General features: G+C 39.0%; 2 protein-coding genes across 2 annotated transcripts; both read left to right on the top strand.

The window, feature by feature from the left end:
- The first annotated feature begins 287 nt into the window (after positions 1-287).
- LOC126789414 (uncharacterized) lies at positions 288-8,057 on the top strand. The gene is made up of 7 exons (XM_050515563.1): positions 288-514; positions 598-800; positions 888-1,329; positions 1,426-1,785; positions 1,867-2,045; positions 2,144-5,107; positions 5,334-8,057. Exons 1-7 carry the CDS (start codon positions 313-315, stop codon positions 7,908-7,910), a joined length of 6,927 nt encoding a protein of 2,308 aa, XP_050371520.1. The 5' UTR covers positions 288-312; the 3' UTR covers positions 7,911-8,057.
- A 2,901-nt stretch (positions 8,058-10,958) lies between these two features.
- Positions 10,959-14,167, top strand: LOC126789423 (ETHYLENE INSENSITIVE 3-like 3 protein). The gene is made up of 2 exons (XM_050515573.1): positions 10,959-11,320; positions 11,839-14,167. The coding sequence occupies exons 1-2, from the start codon at positions 11,286-11,288 to the stop codon at positions 13,586-13,588; spliced, it is 1,785 nt and encodes a 594-aa protein (XP_050371530.1). The 5' UTR covers positions 10,959-11,285; the 3' UTR covers positions 13,589-14,167.
- Positions 14,168-25,542: the final 11,375 nt, after the last annotated feature.

Below are 25,542 nucleotides of genomic sequence, written 5' to 3' on the forward strand. Positions count from 1 at the left end.
TGGTATTTTCAGTCTTTTACTGTTAGCTGTTTGAAATTTATGCTTTTGACATGTGCCTAGTCCAGTTTTACTTCTTTTTAGTTCAAAAATAGTGGCAAATAGAACAATGTTTACAAAAACCACTCTTGATAACATATTGCAATAGTTGGGACTTCGGACATCAATCATAAATTCATATCGAGAAACATTATTGTTGTTCTTTCCAACTGTTTTGCTTCTTTTGATCCAACAACAACACTAGAATCCAGTTGAATTCATGAGTTTGTAATTTATCTCAATATGAACCGCCAGAAGGCCTAATCAGCATACAATATGGACCCTGGAAAATCAATAGAAGATCAGTTCTCCAAGCTTCATCCATGCCTGCCTCTCAAGACAAGAATTGGGATAGTAGGCGCTGGTCCAAGTGGTCTGTCAGCTGCCTATGCTCTAGTAAAGCTTGGATACAGCAATGTGACCGTGTTAGAGAAGTATCATTCTGTTGGTGGCATGTGTGAATCAGTAGATATTGAAGGTGAGAACTAAAAAATAGTGAAATACTGTCTTCTGTGTGTTTTGTTTGCTAATATTTTGACTAATTATTTATTATCTGTACAGGGAATATTTATGATCTTGGCGGCCAGGTTCTTGCTGCAAACAGTGCCCCTGTCATCTTTCACTTGGCAAAGGAGACTGCATCAGAACTAGAAGAAATGGACTCCCACAAGCTTGCTCTCATTGACAATGCCACAGGAGAATACGAAGATATAAAAGTTGCAGATGATTATGTATCTGTGATCTCGCTGACCTTAGAACTTCAGGTTAGTTCATAGTCTTATATAGACCGTGTTCTTTCTCCTGATTTCTCATGTTTGGCAATATTCATACCTTCACTTCACTATCTCTAGGATAAAGTAAAGAACTCAGGCCGAATTGGGATCCATGCTCTGAGTGAATTTGCCTCACACTCAACTCCATCATATCTTGAACGTCAAGGATTTAGTTCTATTCCCAAATCTGTGGCTTATGGATATACTGCTTCTGGCTATGGGTATGTTGAAGACATGCCTTATGCCTATATCCATGAGTTCACCAGAACCTCTATGGCTGGAAAAATTCGCCGTTTTAAAGGTGGATATACAAGTCTTTGGAAGAAGATCAGTAAATCACTTCCAATGGTTCGCTGCAATACCGAAGTGTTGGCAGTCAGACGTTATTCTGATTATGTCAGTATCGATGTGAAAAAAAGTGATGGTGAAATCCAAAATATGGTGTTTGATAAGATCATTATCTCTGGTTCATTTCCTTTGAACTATGGAAGGACTTACAGATCTCCTTCACATTCGACAGGTTTGTTCGTTACTCAATCCCTATGGTTTCTTCTATTACAAATTTCGTGATTACTTGGCTTTAGTGAGATTTCTAACTACAAATCCCTAATAGCAGAACATAAGATTGAAGTGATGGATATGAGTGATGGAGAAAAGGAGCTGTTCAGTAAAGTACAGACCATTGATTACTACACAACTGTTTTGAAGGTTAAAGGGCTGGAGCATATGCCTATAGGTTTCTATTACTTTAGTGAATACATAAGCAATCCTGCAACAATTGGGCATCCAGTTGCAATGCAGAGATTCTTTGCTGACACAGATATTTTCTTATTCTGGTCTTATGGAAATTCTGTCGACATTATGGGACCAACTGTGACAGAACTTGCAATTGAAGCTGTTAAACGTATAGGGGGAGAAATAAAGGAGGTGGTTCTCCAGCGCCGGTTTAAATATTTTCCTCATGTTGATAGCCAAGGTATGCCATTGGTCTGCTTTTAGAGATTTACACCATATACCCTGCCAATCAGTGATACTTAAATTCAAATGTTTAATGCAGCCATGATGAATGGATTTTATGACAAAGTGGAGTCTGAACTTCAAGGCATGAGGAACACTTATTATGTAGGTGGGCTTATGGCTTTTGAACTTACAGAGAGGAATTCATCTTATGCCATGGCTTTAGTCTGCAAGCACTTTGCAAATGACAATCCTTTGCCAAAGTTCCCATATGTTAAGGTGAACCCAATACTCAAATCCCATTTTATAAACCAGATTATATTTACTGAACTTTTCTTAAAGTTTGGTCTTGACATGGTATACATGTCTATTTTCAGAGTTTGTTTCCTTTACAACACGAGTTGGATAGAAGCCCTGCAATCATGACTGAATTACCAGGAGTTGAGTACCCTAGTTTGTCTTCCCTCGATGGCTATCTGAAGCACTGGGGTACTCATAGAGTCACTCAAAACAAGACACTTTATACTTGGATCAATGAAGAAGGCGCAGTTGCTAGCCAGAGAACTTATGCGGAACTTCATGCAAATGCTTCTTGCATTGCTCATAAGATCTTGACATGCCAAAAACCAGTAATCAAGCCTGGCGACAGGGTTCTTCTGGTACATGTCCCAGGCCTGGACTTCATAGATGCTTTCTTTGGATGCTTAAGAGCTAAAGTTTTGCCAGTCCCAGTTCTACCTCCTGATCCTTTGCAAAGAGGTGGTCAAGCACTTTTGAAGATTGAAAATATTGCTAAATCATGTGATGCAAAGGCAATTCTATCCACCATTAGTTATCACTGGGCAGTACAAGTAGGTTCTGTTAAAAATATGATCTCATTGGCTGGTAAAAATCAAAAGTCCTCAGCTCGATGGCCAAGTCTTCCTTGGTTGCATACAGATTCTTGGGTTAAGAACTCAAAGAGTGGGTTTATTGAAGCTCTCAAGGATGAATCTGAGTCGCAACCAGGTGATGTATGCTTTCTGCAATTCACATCAGGTTCGACTGGTGATGCAAAAGGAGTCATGATAACTCATGGAGGTCTCATTCATAACGTGAAGTTGATGAGAAAGAGATACAAGAGCACCTCAAAAACAGTTCTAGTAAGCTGGCTTCCTCAGTATCATGACATGGGGCTGATCGGAGGTCTTTTCACAGCTCTTGTTAGTGGTGGGACTGCAGTTTTATTTTCACCATTGACATTCATCAGGAATCCACTATTATGGCTCCAAGTCATGAGCAAATATCAGGCTACTCACAGTGCTGGCCCCAACTTTGCCTTCGAGCTAGTAGTGAGAAGGCTAGAGTCTGACAAGACTAAAAAGTTTGACCTTTCTTCCATGAGGTTCCTCATGATTGCTGCTGAACCTGTTAGGCAGAAAACTCTGAAAAGGTTTGTTGATCTGACTCGTCCTTTTGGCTTAACTCAAGAGGTGATGGCACCTGGCTATGGCTTGGCAGAAAACTGTGTCTTTGTCAGTTGTGCATATGGTGAAGGGAAGCCTATCATGGTAGATTGGCAAGGAAGAGTATGTTGTGGATATGTGAATCCAAATGATGAAGATGTCGACATCAGAATAGTTGATCCAGAGAGCTATGAGGAGCTCAAAGACGGTGGAAAAGAAGGAGAGATATGGATTAGTAGTCCTAGTGCTGGAATTGGATACTGGGAAAGGGAGGGGCTAAGCAAGAAAACTTTCAAAAATGAGCTTGCTAACAATCCAGGACGTATCTACACTAGAACTGGGGATTTGGGACGCATAATTGACGGCAAACTCTTCATCACTGGAAGAATCAAGGATCTTATCATTGTGGCAGGAAGGAACATTTACTCAGCAGATGTAGAGAAGACAGTGGAGAATGCATCAGAAGTTGTACGTCCAGGTTGTTGTGCAGTCATTTCTGTTCCAGTAGAAATCCTGTCAACAAAAGGAATCTCAGTTCCAGACATCTCTGACCAGGTTGGTTTAGTTGTCATTGCGGAGGTTAGGGATGGGAAACCTGTTGGAAAGGATGTGGTTGAACAGATTTATGCTCGTGTTGCAGAAGAACATGGGGTCACTGTTGCTACTGTCAAGTTGATCAGGCCGAAAACCATTAGTAAAACAACGTCAGGGAAAATCAAAAGATTTGAATGCCTGCAGCAGTTTACTGATGGAACATTGAATATTGTACCAGAGCCACTTCTAACAAAGAGAAGGCTTCTTCGGTCCTTCACTACAGGAACATGCAAAGAGGGAAAAACCCCTCGGCCACACCTTGTGAAAACCTCTCCTCCACCAAGTTCCAAGATAGGCAATAAACAAATTGTGGACTTCTTGAAACGGTTAGTATCCGAGCAGACTGGTATTTCAATCAACAAAATCTCTGACACTGAAAGTCTAGTGTCTTATGGTATTGATTCCATTGGGGTAGTAAGAGCAGCTCAGAAACTCTCAGATTTTCTTGGTGTGCCAGTAGGAGCTGTGGACATTTTCACTGCAACCTGCATTGCAGACTTGGCAAGCTTCTCGGAGAATCTCTTAATAAATGCTCAACCTCAATTGTCCACTGATCAATCCCATGTTGCACAACCTGAAGCTGAAACTGATTCTGCTGAGCTCGTGATGGAAATTCCGGAGTCCAATCACTCGGTTATCTGGTTATGCCAACTTCTAGCTATCATTTATGTTGCGTTCATGCTCTCCCTTCCTGCATATATATCAGTTTCTGCTTTCACTAGTTGTGTCTCAGCCACTCATGCATTGGTAGAAGGAGTTCCTTATCTAGATTATATGGCCCTGCTGACTTTTGCTCCCCTTGCTTGGATGTTCTGTATACTTTCTACCTGTGTTTTAATTGCTTTCTTGGGGAACTCGTTCTTAAAACCGAATTATGCCCTGAACCCTGACATCTCTGTCTGGTCAACGGATTTTGTCAAGTGGTGGGCTCTTTACAAGGTTCATGAAGTTGCATCCAAAGTTTTGGCCGAGCATTTGCGTGGTACGGTGTACCTTAACTATTGGTTTGAGATGCTTGGTGCCAGGATTGGATCCTCAGTTTTGCTGGATACAGTTGACATAACAGACCCCTCTCTAGTTTCAATTGGAGATGGAGCTGTGATTGCAGAAGGTGCTTTGATTCAAGGCCATGAAGTGAAGAATGGAGTGTTGAGCTTCCTCCCCATAAGAATTGGCCAACATTCTTCAGTTGGCCCTTATGCTGTTGTCCAGAAAGGAACTATATTGGCAGAAGACAGTGAGCTAATGACCTTACAAAAAAGTGGAGGCAAGTCTGTTATGAAGGCTAAAATTTCTCAGAATGTAAGTGCGTTTTATTCTGCAAATGCGACCTAACAGTTTAATAACTTAACCTTTAATTTTCTTGCTTTTATTTTCACTGCATATATCTTATTTATAGAAGGTCCAAACTTCATAAACTGTATGCATGTTGAATTACTATGCATATGGCTCTCAACAACTTTAAGCTCTCAATTTCCATATACATCCATTTTTTAATACTTATTTTAACTAATCTTGTACAATTCAGGGGCTAGCAAAGGTCACAAGTACTGAAACAGAGCCCATCTACCAGTTCTTGGGCATCTATTTGGTTGGCTTCATGGGAACCCTCTCAGCTTCTATTGTGTATTTAGCCTACATTTGGATGTCACAAAAGCCTCCTTCGGTTCAAGAGTATGCATTCTTTTGCTTGTTCGGCGCCTTTCACTGGATACCTTACACCATCATAGCATATGCTACCATGTTTGCTAGTGTCCCATCAGACATAATTTACTTCTCCAGTTCAGCAGCCATTGGCTACCTAGCATATGGCTTAGTACTCAGCTTCCTCTCAAGTTCTTTGACTCGTCTTATTTCAAGTAAACAGGCAAAGTCAGCACATCTCAGAACTTGGTTTTGCCACCGAATGAGCATTGCTTGCCACCTTAGATTTGCTAAGCTTCTGTCAGGAACAGAAGCCTTCTGCATCTACTTGCGCCTTCTTGGTGCAAAGGTAGGAAAACATTGTTCTATCAGGGCCATCAATCCAGTTTCAGACCCGAAATTGATATCACTTGGTTCTGGTGTCCATCTTGGTGATTTCAGCCGGATTATTGCTGGATATTATTCCTCCAATGGGTTTGTTAGCGGGAAACTTGAGGTGCAAGATAACTCAGTAATTGGGAGTGAAAGTGTAGTCCTTCCTGGTTCAGTTATTCAGAATGATGTGATTCTTGGTGCACTTTCAGTTGCACCAGTGAATTCAATGCTCCAGGCTGGTGGTGTTTACATTGGTTCTCAAACTCCAATCATGATCAAGAACACCATGCATTCTTTGGATGACCGGATAGAAGAGATGGACATGAAATATAAGAAAATAGTTGGTAATCTTGCTGCAAATTTGGCTGCCACAACTCTGAAGGTCAAGTCAAGATACTTCCACCGAATTGGTGTAAGTGGGAAGGGATACTTGAAGTTCTATGATGATATTAAAGGCTTGCCACACCATAAGATATTCTCCCCTGGAAAAAGCTATCCTGTTATTGTCCGGCACAGCAACAGCCTCAGTGCTGATGATGATGCAAGAATTGATGCACGTGGTGCGGCCATCCGAATACTTCAAGATGAGACTAGTGATTCCTCACTTCTTGACTTGACACTGAAGACAGGGAAGGCATTTTACGCACGCACAATTGCAGACTTTGCAACCTGGCTAGTTTGTGGACTTCCTGCAAGGGAAGAGTATGTCAAGCGAGCCCCTCATGTTCGTGATGCAGTGTGGAGTTCCCTTCGACATGCAAACTCATACACCGAGCTGCATTACTACTCAAATATCTGCAGGCTGTTCCGGTTCACAGATGGACAGGAAATGTATGTCAAGTTCAAGTTGAGGCCTTCCAATGATAACATTAGTGAAGAATCTGGTAAGGTAGAACCTGTTGGTATTCTTCCACCTGACACAGGTGCAATTCCTAGAGATGAAAAGGATACTCGCCCTCTACTTTTCCTTGCCAGAGATTTCCAAAGTCGGGTCAATGCTGAAACTGGAGTTCGTTATATATTCCAGTTACAAGTCAGGCCAGTTCCACAGGATGAAGCTACCCGAGACATTGCACTTGACTGCACGAAACCATGGGATGAGGTCGAGTTCCCATACATTGATGTTGGAGAGATTAACATCAACCACAATTTGCCTGCAGAAGAATCAGAACAGCTGAATTTCAATCCTTTTGTCAAATGCCAAGAAGTCGATGTCATCAGGGCTTCATCATGCTCCCAGAGTGCTTCGATAGACCATGGCCGTTCATTGATCTATGAGATTTGTCAGCACTTGCGCAATGGTGAACCCTTGCCAGAGGCTTGGAAAATCTTCGTAGAGCAGTCTGATGTCAAAGTAGACCTTTCTGGTTGTCCAATGGCAGCAGTATTGCAGAAAAAGGATTCCCATACCGTGACACTGGAAAGAACCGCCTTTCAGACTCTATGGGCAACTTTTGCGCAGCCTTTTCTACAAACAGTTCTCCCTCATTTCCTGCTTGCATTAGTGATCTTCTATCCTTTGAGCTTGATTCTTCACTTGAAGAATGTGCAGAAACTCCCTTTGCATTGGTTGTTCCCCTTGTTTTGGGTTTCTTCAGGCTGTTTGGCTGGATTAGCTTGTGTTGTTGCAAAATGGGTACTAGTAGGAAAAAAGAAAGAAGGTGAAGCCATACACATGTGGAGCCTAGGGGTATTTTTGGACACTACATGGCAAGCCTTTAGAACCCTAGTTGGGAGCTACTTCATGGAAATGACAAGCGGGTCAGTTCTCTTTGTGTTGTGGATGAAGCTGATGGGATCAGAGATAGAGTTGGATCAAGGTGTTTATGTGGACAGCATGGGAGCTTTGCTCAACCCTGAAATGGTGGAGATTGAAAGAGGTGGTTGTGTGGGAAGAGAAGCACTCTTGTTTGGTCACATTTATGAAGGTGATGGGGGGAAAGTTAAGTTTGCGAAGATTACAATTGGAGAAGGTGGATTTGTAGGGAGTAGAGCAATAGCAATGCCGGGAGTGATAGTGGAGAGTGGAGGCAGTCTTAGTGCACTCTCTCTTGCCATGAAAGAAGAAATTATCAAGTCAAGGTAGATAATTGACAGGATCATGCTTACTCTTTTACTTTGATAAAAGAAAGGTTGCAACCCTTTGTTGCCTAGCTACATGTAATACTAGTCTAGCTGGTCGTTTTGAATAAGGGACTCCTATATACAAAAATAAAATGATGAATTATCAATTTCTCTTTTTCTACATCAAAGAACAATTAATGCTTCCAGTTCATGCTTAAACCGCAGTTGCCAATTTGCAGGCGCTCAATTCGATCCAGATTGCCAGATATTAGGATCAGGGCTTCTTCATGTTATGTAAAAGGGTTTTATCTTAACAGTTGTACGTAGGACAGGCCCATTCGGCCCAGCACTAAGAAGTTTTAGCGTGTTCCGATACATCTGTTCCTATTTTGTAGCAGTTGTAAACTCTCCACATAGAATTATCTTAACAAAAGCACCAATCTTTATTAGGGTTTTGCATCTCTACATGCAAGTGGGTGACCTTGGAGACGTCGGACCTGAGACTAGGTAAGTTTTATGGGTTTTCTTAGTTATGAGACTTTAGACCCAAGAACCGTTTAGGACAGTCAGAACTGCACCGAAATGGTCGATTCGATTTGATTCCAAATAGGAACTACACCGAAAACAACTGATTCAATTCTATTCATGTTCCTATTTTTGAAAATGATTTTGGAACCGTTAGAACCAAGTATTCACCTATATAAGAAAAACTCCTAAAAATATATATATTTCGTCGCCGCATCCCTCATCACCTTTTTTTCTTTACTTCTTAGACTCCTACTAATCACTATATAAACTAAAAAAAACCTATTTTTGCTTTGCCTTATGCCCTGACTTCCTCTATCATTTTGTTACTCTCTAAAATCCAAATTATCCTAGGTTTGCAGTCTATCTCTCTCACAATTTTTTTTTTGAAATAATTGAGTATGTTAATTGTTGATCATTGAGTAATTGTACTAAAAAGGTTGTTGACGTTCTGTATTTGCATTTTGAAGTTGGTATATTATATGGTTATTGTTTAAGGCTTGGAGATTAATATATATTACAGTAAACTTTTAGAACCGTAAAAATCCAGAAACTAACCCCACATTTGCAATTCGATTCGATTCTGGTTCTGGAAGCAAATGGTGTTAAATCTGGACCATTTTTTCTTTTTCAATAATGGTTCTGGTTCTGAAAAAAAAAATCAATATTTTGGAATCCGTCTCAGACCTAGTTTTTTTTTTTTTTTTGTCAGTAGTTTGAATTCGAATATTGTTGTTGAGCAATTCTGTTCATGGTCGATTGGGGATTGATTGGATGTTGGGGTTGTTTGTAAAGTTTCAATCTTTATGTATGGCTTCTGGTTTTTGGATTATATGATTTTTGTGTTTATCAACTCCCATTTTTGTTTGGCTGCTGAGGAAGTAGGGTTGAAAGGTTATTGGTTGTTTTTGTGCTGTTTGCTTGAGCCAAACGGCAGAACGATATTATTAATAGGAGCATTCTCTGATTGTTATTCTTCCCATTCGGCGACAGTACGAATATGGAAGAGGAAAATGCTTTGCTTGATATGAACCACACTGATGCACAGATGATAGGATTTCCAATTCATGAAAATCAACAGGAGAATGTTTCAGTGATCACAACTTTCCGGCCACAAGAGCAAGGTCTTGGTGTCCAGGTGTTACCAGCTTCTGAGTTTTACAATGCTGATGTACCTTCTGATGGTCTAGTTTCGACGACACAGATCATGTATGTGGGTGGAACACCAATGCTTTGTCATGGGGTGCAAGGTGCTCATGAGATGCATCATAAAAATATGCATATGTTCGACCTTAATAATCCACCAGCAGAATATCTGCCCCTTTATGAAAGGCAGCAGTCTCAGATTATGATGAATGAACTCACTGAACTGCGAATTGGACCAGCAGATGGAGTCCCTATACAAAGAGTTAGAAATGGAAATGAGATTGATTATGAGAAGCTATTTAACAGCCTATTCCAAATTATAAGTGGCATTCCATTGGATGACTGGGACTTGGGTGAAATGATGCCATACTTTGCAACATAACTTACCTTCAATTTGTAGAAGTCATCATTTTGATAACCAATTGAAGGGAATGATGGGAATTCGTGTTACATACTGTGTATAGTTTCCTATCAATCTTTAATAAGAATGATGATAGTTAAGCCGGGGGCCGGTTTCATGCAAATAGTCAACTTTTTAGGTTGGATAAATGTCGTATTGGATATGATTAATTGCTCATCTTATGATTTTCATTGGTGAAGAAGCTAGTCTTACAGATATCTTCAGTGTTCTTTCCTGTATGTTATTATTTTGCTCTTGAATATATGACATATTTTCTACAAAATGTAACTGCTGTAGTTGTGGACTATTTCTGCTATCTGATCTGCTTATACTGCAGCCATAGGCCCATAGTTGTATTGATTTTGAACGAATTGTGTTAGGATTAGATGGTTTAGATGAGTTGCAGGAGTAGGATTTGCAGGTTCTGCATTTTTACCATGCAAAGTGCTAACGCTTCGTTATGAACTTAAATAGAACTATTCTCAGCTCAGATACACTGCATGAAATGTCTAGATTCAATGTATCTACTCATTTTATTCTTGATGATTCTTGTTTTTTTTTGTACGGTTCAATCTATATTTTCCATTTGTTTCCAAAAATAGATCAAACCAAATCATGATACGATTGCGTCCAAAACAAAAAGAGGACAAAATGAATTTCTCTTTAGAAATCCGAACTATGGTCAAAAATCCTTTATTAATCATCTAAGACGTCATCGCTTTTAAATAGTGCATTATCTCGCAACTAATGAAACTCATACATTACAAAAATAATAACGCACAACAAAAAACAATTGACCACTTACTTCACTTCTTGAGTATAAGTTACGGTCAAAGATCATGAATATGAATATGTAAAAAATAAATTAGAGGCCATATTTTCTAATGAAATCATTTTTGGGATTTGGGAAGTCCATGAAGGGAAAGACAAGGTCGTCCACACAAAGTGAAAAGTCTCGCACATATAAAATAGGCCGCGGCGTAGGAGAACGCGCCTCCGTATTGGCAGCTCTCTCTGAGGTGTTCATATCCATTTGTGACACCCCCTCCTTTTGATTATGGCCGCCTCAGCATCATAGCATACCATCTTTCCTTTCTCTCTCTAAAAAGTTTCAACCTTTCTCTCACTCCTATGAATTAATTTGGCATTGAAATTTACAGCTCAATTCTTTTTTCTTTCCAAAGTAGAACCCTTTACGTAGATTCACCCAATCTCTTATATTGTCACATTCTTCTTCTTATTCTTCTTCAATTCAGTGACAGAGGACCAGAAAAAAGCCCCAACCTTTATTAGGGTTTGGTACCTCTGCATGCAGATTGAGCTTAAATGGGTGACCTTGGAGAGGTTGGACCTGAAATTAGGTGAGAATTTTGGGTTCCCACTACTTCAATTGTATTGGGTTTGCTCTGTTTTGATCAATAGTTTGAGTTATTTGATTCATGGTCTTTTGGGAATTGATTGGATGTTTTGTGTGATTTGTAAAGTTTCAATCTTTATGAACCTGTTGATTAGAATATGGTGTGCTGGATTTTTGTTATGTTATCAAGTTATGGGATTCTGATTTTGTTTGACATTTTAGTTTCACTTCGTGTAATACTGATCAATTTGGAATCATAGATATGGCTTTTTGTTTGAGAATTATTGGATTTTTGTTTTAATCAATGCCCAATGTTTAGTTGGCTGCTGAGAAAGTAGTGAAAGGTTTGTAAAGTTGGTTTACGTTGGTAGTTTGAGCCGAATGGAACAAAAGTGTCTGCTTTATTGAGTGTGTGTCTGTGTGTCAGCTCAGCTGCTGAGAATTCGTCCCAACAATGTGCTCAGCAGCTGAAGCAGTATTGATTGGCATTCTCTGATTGTTGGTCTTCACATTTGGTGACAGTTCGGATATAGAAGAGGACTTGAGGTGTGATAATATAGCGGAGAAAGATGTCAGTGATGAGGAGATTGACCCGGAGGAGTTGGAGAGACGAATGTGGAAGGATCGAATCAAGCTCAAAAGGATCAAAGAGAAACAAAAACTTGAGGCTCAACAGGCTGCGGAGAAGCAGAAGCCAAAGCAGTCATCTGATCAGGCTCGAAGGAAGAAGATGTCAAGAGCACAGGATGGGATTCTAAAGTATATGTTGAAGCTGATAGAAGTGTGCAAAGCTCGTGGATTTGTGTATGGTATCATTCCTGAGAAAGGCAAACCAGTAAGCGGTGCATCTGATAACATCAGGGCTTGGTGGAAAGAGAAAGTGAAGTTTGATAAGAATGGCCCTGCAGCCATAGCTAAGTATGAAGAAGAGATTCTGGCCATGACTGACGCAGACAGTAACCGAAATGGTAATTCACAGAGCATTCTCCAAGATCTACAAGATGCAACTCTTGGTTCTCTACTTTCGTCCTTGATGCAACATTGTGACCCCCCTCAAAGGAAGTATCCATTAGAAAAGGGAGTTCCTCCCCCTTGGTGGCCTACAGGAAATGAAGATTGGTGGGTGAAATTAGGGATACCCAATGGTCAGAGTCCCCCTTATAAGAAGCCGCATGACTTAAAGAAGATGTGGAAAGTTGGAGTGTTAACAGCTGTGATAAAGCACATGTCCCCTGATATTCCAAAGATAAGACGGCATGTCCGCCAGTCAAAATGCTTGCAGGATAAGATGACAGCAAAGGAGAGTGCAATTTGGTTGGGTGTTCTAAGCCGGGAAGAAGCCCACATCCGGCAGCCCAGTAGTGATAATGGGGCATCTGGCATAACTGAGATGCCACATCTTGGGCGTGGTGAAAAGCATGCTGCTGCTAGTAGTAACAGTGACTATGATGTTGATGGTACTGATAAGGAGCTAATTGATGCAGGATCTGTTTCATCCAAAGATGACAGGAGGACTGAGCTGATGGATGTAGAGCCATCTAGCAAGCTACGTAATAGTACTCCGACTAGTCATGTCGAAGATAAAAAGAAAGGTGAAAAGAGAAAAAAGAGAAAAAGGGCTCCTGTAAGATCAAGCTCCGATGATCAACTTCATGCACCAAGTCACAATGAGCATTTGCTTGTTGAACCAATAAATGCTTTGCCTGATATGAACCACTCTGATGCTCAGATGATTGAATTTTCAATTCATGAAAATCATCAGGAAAATGTTCCAGTCACAACTTTACTGCCAGCAGAACAAGATCTTGGTGTCCAAGCATTACAGGCATCAGGGTTTAACTACTATGCTGATGTACCTTCTGGTGGTGTACTTGAAACGACCCAGGGAATGCATGTGGGTGGAACACCCATGCTATATCATGAGTTGCATCATGGGAATATGTTTAACCTTTATAATCCTTCAGCAGATTATTTACCTGGTCATGACAGGGATCAGTCTCAGATTGTGATGAATGGACTGCAAATCGGACCAGCAGATGGAGTTCCTATACAAACAGTTATAAATGGAGATGAGATTACTGGAGGAGATTTACCATTGATGCCAAAAGACTCATTTCAGAGTGAGCAAGACAGAATGGTCGATGCTAACTTTGGGCCTCCAATTGACAGCCTGCCATTAGATTATGGGGAGCTATTCAACAGCCCATTCCGAAATGACCTTGCATTGGATGACTGGAACTTGGATGAAATGATGCCATATTTTGCTGCATAACTTGTAAGATTAGATGATAAGTCATGTTGCTCTCTTATATGCTGCCTTGTTTACAGATTGTGTCCGAATTGATCGAGATACTTTCTTTCTTTAGAAAAAGAACGAGAAAAGTCGAGGGACTGCACACCCCCTCCCCTAGGGGGTTAGAGTCTGTAGCTGGAAGTTATGTTTTTAGTGTTTTCTAGAACTCATCATTTTGCTGACTTAAGTGAAGGGAATGATGGGAGATTTCGTTTTATAGTTTCCTTTCACTCATCTTAAATAAGAATGAGAATCCTGTGGTTCATGTAAATAGTCAATTTATTTGAGGCTGGATGAACGCCATAGTTATGATTATTTTGTCAAAAGTCCTGAAGGACCTGTTATTTCTCAGTTATTCTATACTCTATTTTCTAGTTTTTTCATGTAATTTCTTTATGAATTCCATTTGCTGTCAATATTCAGCCACCAAACGACTTCCTTTATATAAAATGAGTACTTGCTGTAATGGTCTTGCAGTACTGTATCTTGCTGGAACAATTTGTGCCTAATTTCTTAACACCTAATTAGTTGAGAGTTGAGAACAAAGTCTGCCATCCAATCTGCTTGTACTTCATGTCTGTATCAATGGTTATGCTTTTAGATTTTGACTGAATTTTGTTGGGAATATGTGGATATAGATGATGTGATTGGCACTGCTGCATTTTAATTTGCTAAATCCAATAAATTCTTCATTACGAGCAGATCAGGCTTGTGTATGAAGATTTCAATCTTGATGATGTTTAAATGTGGATGAGTACAGGATCACTTGAACATAGGTTGAGTAGGTTAGCAAGTTTAAGTTTTTGGCCTCGAATGGTCACAGAAGTGGACCGTACTGGTCAGTCTGATGTGGCCGTGATCGCCGCTTAGTTTTGACATCATCGCCGCCTCATATTGACCGGTTTTTTGGCCGGGTTGTTGATTCTTGACAGCCTCATTCTCAAACAATTCTCTTCCAACAGAAACAATAATTTTGTTTGCAGCATGATTAGCTCACTGTTATGAGGTTATTATAGTAAACTACTCTCAAAGACAAGGATTCTGTGATCATTTGTGACACCAGTGGCCATGCTTTTCACTTCGTTGTCTTTGAAACAGACACACAGAGCCCCAGCAAAGCCTCATCATCTGAACCCTGCAGACTCCCCAGTCCCTGTCCTTAATCACCTCCTCTCAAATCCCACTTAACTGCTCAGTTCATCAAATGACAACCTTACCCTCGTTCATTTCTCGTGGTTCACACACCTACATGGGGGTAAGATTGGTATTACCATTCAACATTGTCTCTCATAGTAGGGCACTACTAGAATTAGGTTTGAGGAGATATATATTATGTGTGTCTATTGCTAGCTATAGGGACATATATATGTCTCTATTGGCTAAATGAGACAATTAGTGCAAATGTGTCTTTTGAAAGTATTCATATTGCTAACTTGGACACTTATTCATGTGTCCCCAAAAAATTTATGTGGACCCCATATATTTAAAGACTTCTAATACATGAGGAAATTGTACACACAATAAATACTAGTGGTCCATGTTATACATGTATTTGTACATATCTAGATCAAACATGGACATTTACAATAATTGTGCCTATATTTACTATAATCCAACATGAGCAAGCATATTGTGCATTCACAACACACAATAGTTTACATACATCGTACCCAACAAACAACAAATCCAAACCATCTAATTATAATCAATCTAAATCATCAAATTTATAATTTCAGCTCGTATGAGTAAACCAACAGTATAACATACATCGCATACAAAAGAAATATGACATATAACATTTAAAGACAAACGTACTCATGAGACACTAGACGACCCATCTGGTTGTAAATATTATTTAAAATATGTGTACTCATGAGACGTTGGGCAACCCATCTGTTACCCAATATCATTTAAAAACATGGGTACTCATGAGCCCCAAGTACCCATTTGTTACCCCTTATGCAGTACACCGACAGACACTAGGCAACCCATATGTTATCCAATATCAAACCAAAATGTGGGTACTCATGAGACCCAGACAACCCATCTGTTACTCCTCATGCAGTACACCGGCAGACAAATTACAGCTCTAACTGATCGTAACTGACACCCGGCCAAGGCTTGGTTCCGATTACTGCCAACAACGTCCGAAGACCATAAAACGTTTTAACAAGACTCACTGTTTAAACCACGTACAATATAACAACCAACACGTGTTTATGTACTACAACCAATCGACTCTTGCACAACAATGTAAATATAGTCACCACAGTATAATCTCATATTTGAAATAAAAATCGTAACATATATAATATAGCAACCCATATATATGTATTGTATTTACCATTTCTGGTACACATACAAAATCCACTATATTATATAGATGTCACAGTTCACTCTTTTTAAGAATACGTTAATATGAGTCATCATCCAGGGTACACTTGTCATAATGAGATTTACTCACCTTATTTCTTGCGTGCAACTTTCAAGACACCAAGAGCGATTCCGTCACTCGTTTCGTCGGTCACCTAATAACATGATAAAGTACTTAGAAAATGATACGTAAAATCTCAAGTGACGATTCATTACAGTTGAACACTATTAACAAAACATTGTTCATCAATTATTTTTAACAAAACATTGTTCATCAATTACTGTTCATGAAAAACAATGTTCACGAATCACTACTCATGCGCCACCCTCCGGCAGCCGCGCATGGCGCTCACGCGCCGCCCAAACAAGCGCGCGTGACCTCACACGCAGCCCCTAAAACCCCGCAATTTCTCTTCCTACACCGTCTTAGGTTAATTGCCTAGCCCCTGCCGCTCTCACCTCCTCCCACGCGCCGCCACAAACGGCGGCACGCGCACCACCACAGACAGCGGCACGCGCACCACCACCACCTTCGCCCAAACCTCCTCAAATCAACAAGCTCCCAACATCAAAAACGTAGATCACAAGGTGGAGATCATAACCATACCTTCAATCCACCCAAAGTCAGCCGGAAATCGCCGAAATCGCCGCCGCAAGATTCCACATTGGGATTTGAAGATCGGAGCTGAAGTGGCTCGATTCGAGCCTCACCGCCAGTATAATCGTGTTGAAGAGGAGGAGGGAGGACGCCATCACAGACTTGAGCCCCTGCACTGCCGGCGCCGTCGATTTCGCCGAAGCTGCAACAACGCTCCCTTGGTGGCGACGTGTCATAACGCAGGGTGGGTCGCCGCTGCAATGGGTCGAAGCGTCTCTACCGTGCAATTCCAACGACATCGGCGATGTCGTGCACGGTGGCCGGAGGAAGGAGATCGTCGATGTGGAAGATTCGGCAGCGATGGAGACTCGGGTCGGGGTCGGGCCGGCTCGAGTTTCTATTTTGGGTTTCTGATTTTGTTTCAAAAAATGTCCTTTTATAGCCTTCAAAAATTGGAAACAAACTTCCGTTGATAATAACTTCCACATACGACGTCTGATTAAGGTGTTCCATGTGTCCACGAACTCATATCGACGAGCTCAAACTACTGAAAATGTAACGTTTTCCATCTTAAATTTTCGAAATCAGTTTCGTTTCGCAAGACATCGACGAGAAGGCGTAAAAATGTGAATTTTGCTCAAATTTACCAAGTTTAGTAATTTACAAGAATTATACGACTTTAAACCCGAAAATTCGTGGTATTACAGATAATGAAAATGGAACAATGGAGTCATCAATCACTATATTCACATTATGTGCTGTTGTTCTTTATTCCTTATTCCCTCTTAATGTTATGGTATGGTAATAATAATGTAATATTAGTTAGCTTGACAAACAATGGATTCTGATGGCCCACCAGGGCAAGCAAGAGATTATATGAGCCAAACCAGGTGTTACTGTTCTGATGATCCCATTCCTTGCAAGGTTGGGAACTATAGTAGATATGTGGTGTTGGTTTTGCTTAGTTTTGGACAAGGCCAACAAGGTAAATTGGGTTACTTGATTGTGAAAGATTGAGAGGCATCTGGGTTTACCTGGTTTGGGGTTTTCATGAAATGGCTTATTGGCAGAAAGCTCCCTCTAGAAGTGTTGAGTTGTGAAGGCACTTTGACTGTATCTTCATCCGTCAGTACTTTGGAGTTAAATCACAACTGATTTATAACCAAAAACAATTTGTACAACTAACTATTCAAAATGAAATTGATTACACGAAACTTTTGTGATGCACATGATTAGATATTTCTAATATTATATAGTGAGAGACTAGACAAGTGAGTTAAGCTTATCAAAAAATTAATATGATGTGTTGAATCTTGATTTGCGTAAATCGACACTCTATATTTTGGCATAGAAATCTCATTGGTGCCGATTGAAGTTAAATTTCACTCCATACATGGTAAAAAAATCAGGTGGTTTCCGAATTTTTTTTTTTAAAAAGGTTGATTTTTCAGAAAATGTTAATGACACGGTAAAAAACGTAATTAAAAAAAAAACCTTGCACGCGCATAAAAAGGCACGTGACTAGGCTCAAATACCCACTTATTTACTGGCGGTAAAACTAACACTTGGCTCGGCAGGGGCTATTTACACATAACACGAAGGGGTATAATTGTCTTTTTTCAAGCATCTCCGGTGGTTAAATTGCAGATAAGGAGCTTATTCGACGTGATTCGTAGTAAATCTAAGAATATAATATCTTTCTACCCAAAATACGCCAGGAAACGCGTCGTGATGGCCTAATACGGATCGAATACGAGCCAATATGTTTCGTAAAAGTAAAAGACAATTGTACCCCTATATGCATCACATGATAAAAGACATAAATGCCGATTTGCACCCCAAATTTGACTGAAATTGTCAATTTGCACCCCGAACTTGCATTTGAGTCAATTTACCTCCTAAACTTGGTAAAAATTGCCAATTTACACTCTGAACTTGCATTTGAGTCAATTTACCTCCTAAACTTAGTAAAAATTGTCAATTTGCACCCTATCCGTTAAATTTAATGTTTTCAATCTAATTTTAAGTTACATGTCATGCATTTAAAGGGTAATATTGTCATTATATATTTATTCATCTTGAATAATGAAATAAATTAATAAAATTACTTAAGAGGAACACTTACTACAATGTTTGTTTTTTCGAAACATGTTATTGATTTATATATTAATTATTTTATGTGATATGGTATGTTAAAAGATATTAGAAAAAATATAAATAAATAAATACATTGAAAATTAAAAATAAATGTGTGATCCGAGAGAATTACTATTCTACCATTGTGTGTCTTAGCCTTATTAGGTTTCATGTTAGAGATAGATTCACATCTCTGTAATAGATTAGGACTCCGAATCCTACGAGATTGTGGTTATATAATGCATATATATTGGCCTCATTATCAATCAATAAGCGGTTACGTTATGTTCTATTATGTCGTTATTATTCTCGTTTTGTTCATCCTCCAATAATGTGTACATATAAAAATATATTTATACACAACACACTATATTTGAATGGGTGGGTATATTGAATATATAATTCAAAGTAGGGTTAAGTAGGTAGAACAAAAGATGTAAATAAATAATTTGATTAATAAAATAGTCCTCATTTTAAATAATATTTTTATTTTTTTAAGAAAAATATAGACAAAAAATGACAACATTACCCCTCATATGCATGACATGTGACGCAAAATTGGATAGAAACAGTTAAATTTAACGGATGTGGTGCAAATCGGCAATTTTTACCAAGTTTAGGAGGTAAATTGACTCAAATATAAATTCGGGGTGTAAATCAGAAATTTTTACCAATTTAAGAGGTAAATTGACTCAAATACAAGTTCCGATTGCAAATTAAAAATTTCAGTCAAATTTGGGTTGCAAATCTGCATTTATGCCCGTGATAAAACGGGTATCTATTTCTCTCTTCTCTTCCATTTTCCCGCGCAATTCATCCCCCTTTTGAAAACCCTAAAAATGGAAATCACCGAAGAGCAACGAAAGCGAGCCGAAGTGAATCGATTAGCAGCCTTAGCAAAACGCAAAGCCTTGGCCGAATCCTCCTACGCCAACCCTTGGTCGCTTATCAAGTGCTGGAAGCTCTCTCCGGACTTGTTCTCGGCCACCCCGGTCGGAACTCAAGGGTTCGCATTTCCGGGGCAGGAAGAGTGCTTTAGGAGATTGAGTGATTGCTTGGCTAGTGTAAGTGGGTTTCTGCGTTTTGTGAATTTTGATTCTGAAATTGAGCTAAAGTTTGAGTCTTTACTACTTCGATTGTTTGGTTTTGTATTTTATAAAGGTCATTATGTTCTTGGTTTTGTTGAAATATGAAGATGTAATTGTTTTTGTGGATTTTTTTTTGTTTTGTTTTGTTTGGGTGGTGAGATTATTGGTGGTGGTGAATGAGTTTACATTTCGATTATGTCGATTTTTGGTGATTCTGTTGCGAAAAGGGCTCAGTTTTAACTTCTGATTGAACTCTGGATGTTATATTATTCAACTGTGGCGTATTAAGTAGTTAAGAGTTTTGTGTTTGAGATTTTGTGTGCATTTGTCTTAGGTGATGCCATTCCACTACACACAGAATCACGGGGGTGGGAAGGCCGGTGTTAATAAGCTGAGTGAGTACAAGCAAGTTGTGAGATGTTTGAAGAGCATCAAGGGTATTGACGTTGAAGAGATACCGTGGACTACTTTCAATGTTGTGGAGAGGTTCTCAGAGTCGTATATCACTGGGAAGTGGGTACTGTGCAGGCCAGAACACTTGTCACAGGATAAGGTTGATGAGATGATTGGAAAGCTGCCAAAGAAGCTATTGGATTCAGTCTTGCCTTTCCAGCTGGAGGGTGTTAGATTTGCCTTGCAAAGGGGTGGACGATGTCTCATTGCAGACGAAATGGGCCTTGGAAAGACTCTACATGTATGCCTTTTAATTCTTATTGATTGCTTTAGGATTTTGACTGATGATAATATGCCTGTAGGCTTCATTGAGTCAGCAGTATAATGTAGTTGTGGGGAGTTAGAGTGCTAGTTTACTCCAATAGTCTCTAGCTTTGTCATTATTTCATGCAGAGTTACAGACACACATAAAAAGCTTTATTATAGAGTATCTACACGATAAAAGTGTATATGTTGCAATCAAACGTTCCCCTGCAAGTATAAATTTCAACATTGTCCTCCCAGGCTATTGCTATTGCATGTTGCTTCATGAGTGAAGGCTCAATACTTGTTGTTTGCCCAGCGATATTGCGTTATTCATGGGCAGAAGAATTAGAGCGTTGGCTTCCTTTTTGCTTGCCTGCTGACATCCATCCAGGTAAATAAGTCTCAGTATTTTAAATTTCTCTATTGTTTTAAATTATATTGATGCTCTGTGAGTTTATATTCTTAAAATACCTACTGTTTGTTGGGAATCAAAAGTTGTATCGTCTGATGCTCTCTTTCATGCTAGGCCTCTGTAAACTAGTTTTTGTTTTTGTTTCACATCTCCATATTATGTTACTTGTAAAACTGGACTGATACATGTCATCCTGAATCCATTTTTTGGCCACGAAAACAATCCTGCCAATTTAAAGAAATGGCCTAGAAGTGTGGTTATTTCTCATATAATGCTTCAGCATTTGCAAAAGAGCATGCTAGATCAAGAATGGGTTCTCTTGATTGTTGATGAGTCCCACCATGTACGATGTACGAAGAAAAAAACAGAACCTAAAGAGTTACTTTGAATTTTCTAATTTATAGCTTTCCTAGTAATTACTAGTCAATAAAATGAACTTTGGAAGGCCTTTACTAAATGCTGATTGTCATAATGTATAATTTACAGATAAAAGCTGTCTTTGATGTGGCAAGAAAAGTCAAGTGCATAGTTTTACTATCTGGGACACCTTCTTTGTCAAGGTTGTAGCACAAGCCTTTAAAAACACTGCAGTACTTAATAATTATGGAATGCATGCTCTTCTTCTGCAGTTTCAAGTTCTTTTCTCAATAGCCTGCTCTTGTTTATCGTCTTACTAAATCCCTATTTGGTGCATTTTAATAAATTATTTTATGTTTCTCCCTAGATGATTGCAGGCCATCTGACATTTTTCATCAGATAGATATGTTATGGTAAGTATTCACATGGTTGAACTCCTGGTTGGATCACTTATATCTAGATTTATTCATTTACATCTGAGTTCTTTATTCCTGTAAGATCAATCTCAGATGATGAACTTCCTGCACCAAGTCACAATGAGTATTTGCTTGTTGACCAACAAATGCTTTGCCTGATATGAACCACTCTGATGTACAGATGATTGGATTTGCAATTCATGAAAATCATCAGGAAAATGTTCGAGTCACAACTTTACCGCCAGCAGAACAAGATCTTGGTGTCCAAGCATTACCGGCATCAGGGTTTAACTACTATACTGATGTACCTTCTGGTGCTTTATCATGAGTTGCATCATGGGTTTAACCTTTATATCCATCAGCAGATTATTTACCTGGAGTTCCTATACAAACAGTTGGAAATCGAAATGAGATTACTGGAGGAGATTTACCATTCATTACAAAAGACCCATTTCAGAGTGAGCAAGACAGAATGGTCGATGCTAACTTTGGGTCTCCAATTGATAGCCTGCCAGATTATGGGGAGCTATTCAATAGCCCATTCCAAACTGACATTACATTGTCTGACATTCCATTGGATGACTGGAACTTGGATGAAATGATGCCATATTTTGCTGCATAACTTGTAAGATTATATGGTAAGTCATTTTGCTCTCTTCTCTTATATGCTGCCTTATTGTTACACTGTGTCCGAATTGATCAAGATACTTTCTTCCTTTAGAATTAGAACAAGAAAGTCGAGGGCTGCACACCCCCTCCCCTAGGGGCCTAGAGTCTGTTGCTGGAAGTTATGTTTTTAGTGTTTTCTAGAACTCATCATTTTGCTAACCAAGTGAAGGGAATGATGGGATTTCTTGTTATAGTTTCCTTTCACTTATCTTAAATAAGAATGAGAACCCCATGGTTCATGTAAATAGTCAATTTATTTGAGGCTGGATGAATGCCATAGTTATGATTATTTGGTCAAAAGTCCTAAAGGACCTGTTAATTCTCAGTTGATCTATTCTACATCTATTTTCTAGTTTTTTCATGTAGTTTCTTTATGATTCCATTTGCTGTCAGTATTCAGCCACGAAACGACTTCCTTTGTATAAAATGGGTGCTTGCTGCAATGGCCTTGCAGTACTGTATCTTGCTGGAACAATTTGTACCTAATTAGTTGAGAGTTGAGAACAAGGTTTGTCATACGATCTGCTTATACTTCATGTCCTTATCAATGGTTATGCTTTTTGATGTTGACTGAATTTTGTTGGGAATATATGGATATATATAGGGGTGGCAATGGTATAGAAAACCATTCCAACCAATTTGTATACCAACCGTACCAAATATGTTGGTATACTAAATACTTGGTACATGGTATATGGTACAGTATACCGTACCAATATTAAAAATACGGTAGATATGTGGTATAGATTTTCCATATACCATGGTATATCGTACCTACCAACTTATATTATATTAAATTATTTAATTAAAAAAAATATATATAAATCTTTAAATTTCAATTATAGATTTATTGAAAAATAAATCCAAACCATATATATCTACTAACCTTAATCTAATCTCTCTGAGTTTCTTTCTCAAGTACACTATTTTTCTCGTCTTCAATTTCTTTATTTAATTATGAATGAATCGATTCAATCGAATTCCTAAGTACAAATGTTTAGACCTATCAGTAGCACCATCACTGCTTACAACATGTCAACATATATTACATTTAAACCTATTATTTATTTTTTTCAATTGTTTTGAGAATTCATAAGTACTTTAACAGTTTGACTATTTGGACTTTGACTTTCTATTTATGATTTTTTATTTGGTAATTTGGTTGAAGTTATATAAGATTTTGGAATTCTATTGTTATTTCACTTATTTATTATTATTTATTTGGGTTGGGCCTTAAAATTTTTGGGCCTTAAATATGTTGGTACAAGCCCATTACCAACCGTACCAACCGAGTACCAACCGTACCACTTAATTGGTATACCAACGTTATTGGTTGGTATAAATTGTGGATTTTTCATACCAAATATATATTAGTTGGTATATGGTATTGGAAAATTAAGACTGGTATACCAACCAATCCAACTCTAGATATATATGATGTGACTAGCAATGCTGCCTTTTAATTTGGATCAGGCTTGTGTATGAACATTTGATACTTGATGGTGTTTAAAAGTAGGGTAAGTACGGGGTCACTTGAACATAGGTTGAGTAGGCCAGCAAGGTTAATTTTTTGGCCTCGAATGGTCACATAAATGGACAATATCGATTGATTAGGTTTTGATGCATCGTATTTTATGAAACCTTCTACGTTTATACGCGAGATTAGAGATTTAGAGTAATATTACATCCAACAACATTCAGAAACTGTGATAGGTAAGACTGGTCAGTCCGCCGCTTCGTTTTGCCGGCTTCGCCGCCTCATCTTGGCCGTTTTTTGGCCGGGTTGTTGATCTTGACAGCCTCATTTTCAATCAACTCTCTTCCAAAAGAAACAATAATTTTGTTTGCAGCATGATTAGCTCACTGTTATGAGGTTATTATACTAAACTGATCTCAAAGACAAGGATTGTGATCATTTGTGACCAAAGGGGCCATGCTTTTCACATCATTGTCTTTGAAACAGACACACAGAGAGCCCAGCAAAGCATTATCATCTGAACCCTGCAGATTCCCCAGTCCCTGTCCTTAATCCCCTCCTCTCCTCCAATCCAACCTCGCCACTTGTCACTCCTGTCTTTTACGCCGGACGCCGCAACCGTACGAGGCTGTCGTTCTCGACACCTGGCCAACCAATAAACTGCCCAGTTCCTCAAAAGACAACCTTACCCTCGTGCATTTCTCCTGGTTTACACACCTACATGGGGGTAAGATTGGTATTACAATTCAGATTGTCTCTCATATCAGAAGCTGAATCAGACGACGTTACCCACTCTCTCACAGTCTCATTTTCACTATTTTTGTCCGCGTCACTTGTGAGCTCGAAGCTCTACTTTTCTGGGATCAACAAATCAAAATGGGGCATAGCAAGCTAACTCCAAACTGGGATTCAATCTTGGTTCTTGTTCTATTGGTGTCTTCAATCTCACTTGTTCACTCTTCTCGCAACTGTAAGTTTAGCTCTTCTCTCTATTTCTATCTTTCTGTTTCTCTCTTTTAAGATTTAGAGTGCATCTCAAAGCTTTCTGGCTGCCCACAATTTCAGGTCTTCAAGTAAGAACATCAACAACCTCAGAAAACAGGGAAATTCAGGTAAATAAAAACTAAAAGGCTCTTAAAGTTCTCATCTTTTTAATTTTACTGTCAAAGTTGTCTTCTTTTTCACCTTTTTAAACAACCTTTCTGTCAAAGATGTTCTTCATCTTGTTGTGGAGATCTAAACTACTTATTTGTGTGCTTTCTGTAATTTGTTCACTTGTAAAAATGAACATTGAAGAAAACAGAGGCAACCATAGATATAAGCTTATATGGCTCTCAAAGTTGACATCTTTTGGATTTGCGAAGAACCCATTTTAAATTTACATCTCCTTGCTGAGATTTACAGTAACCCTATTTGTATGATGTCTATAATTCTTGACTTAAACTATGCCTCTGTTGTTTTCTAAAAATAAACCTTGCAGTAACTGAAGTATAAGCTTAAACTGGTTTAAAGTTCTCGTCTTTTTTTAGTTTTGAATTGCATCTTCCTGTAGAGGTATAAATGACTCATATGTACGCTTTTGTCTTTATAAGTTGAATTGGTACCAGCTAGTTCCTTAAAATTTCTCACTTTTCACGATAGGGGATTCAAATCAAGGAGGCTGATGGAGCATTTGGGAATGGAGCTAAGGTTCTCGACACTGTGGATA

The sequence above is a fragment of the Argentina anserina genome, chromosome 3 (genome assembly GCF_933775445.1).
Source record: "Argentina anserina chromosome 3, drPotAnse1.1, whole genome shotgun sequence".
Taxonomy (NCBI): Eukaryota; Viridiplantae; Streptophyta; class Magnoliopsida; order Rosales; family Rosaceae; genus Argentina; species Argentina anserina.